The sequence below is a fragment of the Macrobrachium rosenbergii genome, chromosome 24 (genome assembly GCF_040412425.1).
Source record: "Macrobrachium rosenbergii isolate ZJJX-2024 chromosome 24, ASM4041242v1, whole genome shotgun sequence".
Taxonomy (NCBI): domain Eukaryota; kingdom Metazoa; phylum Arthropoda; class Malacostraca; order Decapoda; family Palaemonidae; genus Macrobrachium; species Macrobrachium rosenbergii.
Genome location: NC_089764.1, coordinates 17337621 through 17340120, shown reverse-complemented (window position 1 = coordinate 17340120; position 2500 = coordinate 17337621). Strand labels below are relative to the sequence as shown.

The window sequence follows — 2500 nt, the reverse complement described above, 5'->3', positions numbered from 1 at the left end:
CTGAGAATAAATTAATATCTAAGACCATAAAGTTTAGCTAAGGCAAATTACTACTATAAATTTTATTTGATAATATTTTAGTAATAAAAATGCCAGTGGTCTATATTCGATGAATGAAGAGTTGTGTTTAAATATCTATCTGTTGCTATATCAAAACCACAGTAGACTTTGTACCCGATACGACATTGAAAAAATATCAATTATCACTACAAATTCATCTATCCCCAAATTATACGAAAGGTCATGGCCAGAGGTAATTTCAAAATGAACAGAAACTTGAATGAACGATGTAATTTCCCTGACATTAACCTCCTCCAATTCTTTCTCACATTTCTCTAGGGCCTTGGATTCGGACGAAGCCTCCGAGGGTGATCGAACCGTTTCGGAACTAGGATGGAACCGGAGACGAAATCATCTTCTTCTTTCAACTCTCAGCAGGACCGGTGCTCTCGGCGTGTCAGAAGGAAGCTCGGAGTCAACGGCATGATCACGATTCTGCTCTTCGGCTGGACCTCCTTTGCAACGGCCTCGATTCGACCCAACGTCGTGGCCGAGATTCCAGGATTAGATGTAGGTGAGTAGAAGGACGCTGGTGTAGCACAGTGTTGTACTGATGATTCATGGACGCACTCACTCAGAGGATTAGTGAGGCAGGATGTTGTTGTGGTAATTCACGAGGCACTAGTGATGCGTTTCGGAGTCCAGCGAATCTTCTGTTGCATTAGATATTTAATGAAGCATTCTTCGAATAAGCAACGTATTGAGGGACGAGCTGTAATGCTGGAGCACTTATTCACTTGTTGTGCCAGATGATTAAGGAAGATTAATGAGAAAGAGTTTTTTTGTGAAGGCACGTAAATAAGAAGGAAAAAGGTTGCGTTGATAATTCACTGAAATACTGCATATATAGTTAAAATTTAATAACGGACATCTTTGAATATACACACACACACACACACACACACACACACACACACACACACACACACACATATATATATATATATATATATATATATATATATATATATATATATATATATATATATAAATATATTAATGTGCATGTGACTTGATTATGTGCTGTGAAGACTTTAAGATAATGTAGTATGTGTGTTCTGTGTAATTGTATCCTCAAGCCACAAGGAAGTTAATTTAAAAGGAATGACACAGTGCCAAGTACTTCCGTATAATTAACACATCTTTGTGCCCCGAGGATGTGTTAATTACACGAACGTACTTTGCACTCGTCGATTATATTTAAAGTCTTCTTGTGGCATCAGCTGATAATCAAATCACGTGCATATTAATGATATCTTAATATATATACATACATACATAATGCATATACATACATACATACACATATATATACATACATATACACATATATATGTGTGTATATATATATATATACATACGCACACACACATACATATATATATATGTGTGTGTGTGTGTCTGAGTGTGTATGCAAGCAATCATTAAAACAAACAACCGACTGCAACAGCTCACAAGGGCACTTACGAAAGTAAAGACTTAATTGCTTCCCTGGATTTCAGACAGTCAAATATGAATTAACAAGAATATAAAACTGGAAATATTTTTCGTATAAAACTTATATAAATAAACATATAAACGCATAAATATGGATACATGTACACATTTAAAACTGTATAAATAAATAGATGCATACCCACAAAATAATAAAAAGTGGAAAGATTATAGTATGGATGAAAAAAAGATTAAGAAATCTACTGATGATTAAAGTAAAAATTTAGAAAATCAGAAAAAAGATCTTTGAAGAAAATATCTACTTTGTACACTATCTACCTAATGCTTATAATTAAGAAAGATTCGATAACAATTAAGCGCCTGATATTCCTGGAAGTCAAAAGTAAACAACATATATTAGAACGGGTAATATGTCAAGAGGTTTATCATTTTATTATACATGATACTGGTTACGGTACAGACTGTGAAAATTCAAAGGAAATTGTAAAATGTAATGACTTTATTAGAAGGAAACATACAGACTCTTCTTTTATTAAAAGTGAAGCAAAATGTTTTTCTGTAGTAGTCAGGGAATGCTTGCATTTTTAATGAGAACTTTTTACACTTTTTACTGCTCTTTCCCTTTTCTAGAAGTAATCCACTATTCGGCCTCCCCATCCCACCCTGCAAACACAATACTTCTTTTCATTCTTTCTCCGTGACCAAACTACTTTGAAACACTCGTATGATAATCCTTTTACAGCCTCATCTTAATATATATCAATGTTTCTTACCCTCTCAGTGATTCTTATTCCACTTGCACTTCACAAACAGTTATTCATGTCAGTGTCATTTACCCTTTTCTTCTATTTTCATTCAGCGTCCTTAAAAGAGTTCAGAGGTCTGGTTAAACAAATCATTTATAACTAACTCATTCAGCGTCCACACTTTACTTCCATGAAAGAGAACTGGCTCAGCACTCCATTCAGATTCCAACCTTTGCCTC

At 34.5% G+C, this 2500-nt stretch overlaps 1 protein-coding gene across 1 annotated transcript in view; it reads left to right on the top strand.

The window, feature by feature from the left end:
• LOC136851893 (uncharacterized) overlaps positions 1 to 2500 on the top strand; it is a 152186-nt gene that overhangs the window by 40474 nt on the left and 109212 nt on the right. Inside the window, exon 2 of the mRNA XM_067126230.1 lies at positions 340 to 574. Coding sequence (XP_066982331.1) covers positions 394 to 574 — 181 coding nt within the window. The 5' untranslated portion in view covers positions 340 to 393. The remainder of the gene's footprint in view (positions 1 to 339; positions 575 to 2500) is intronic.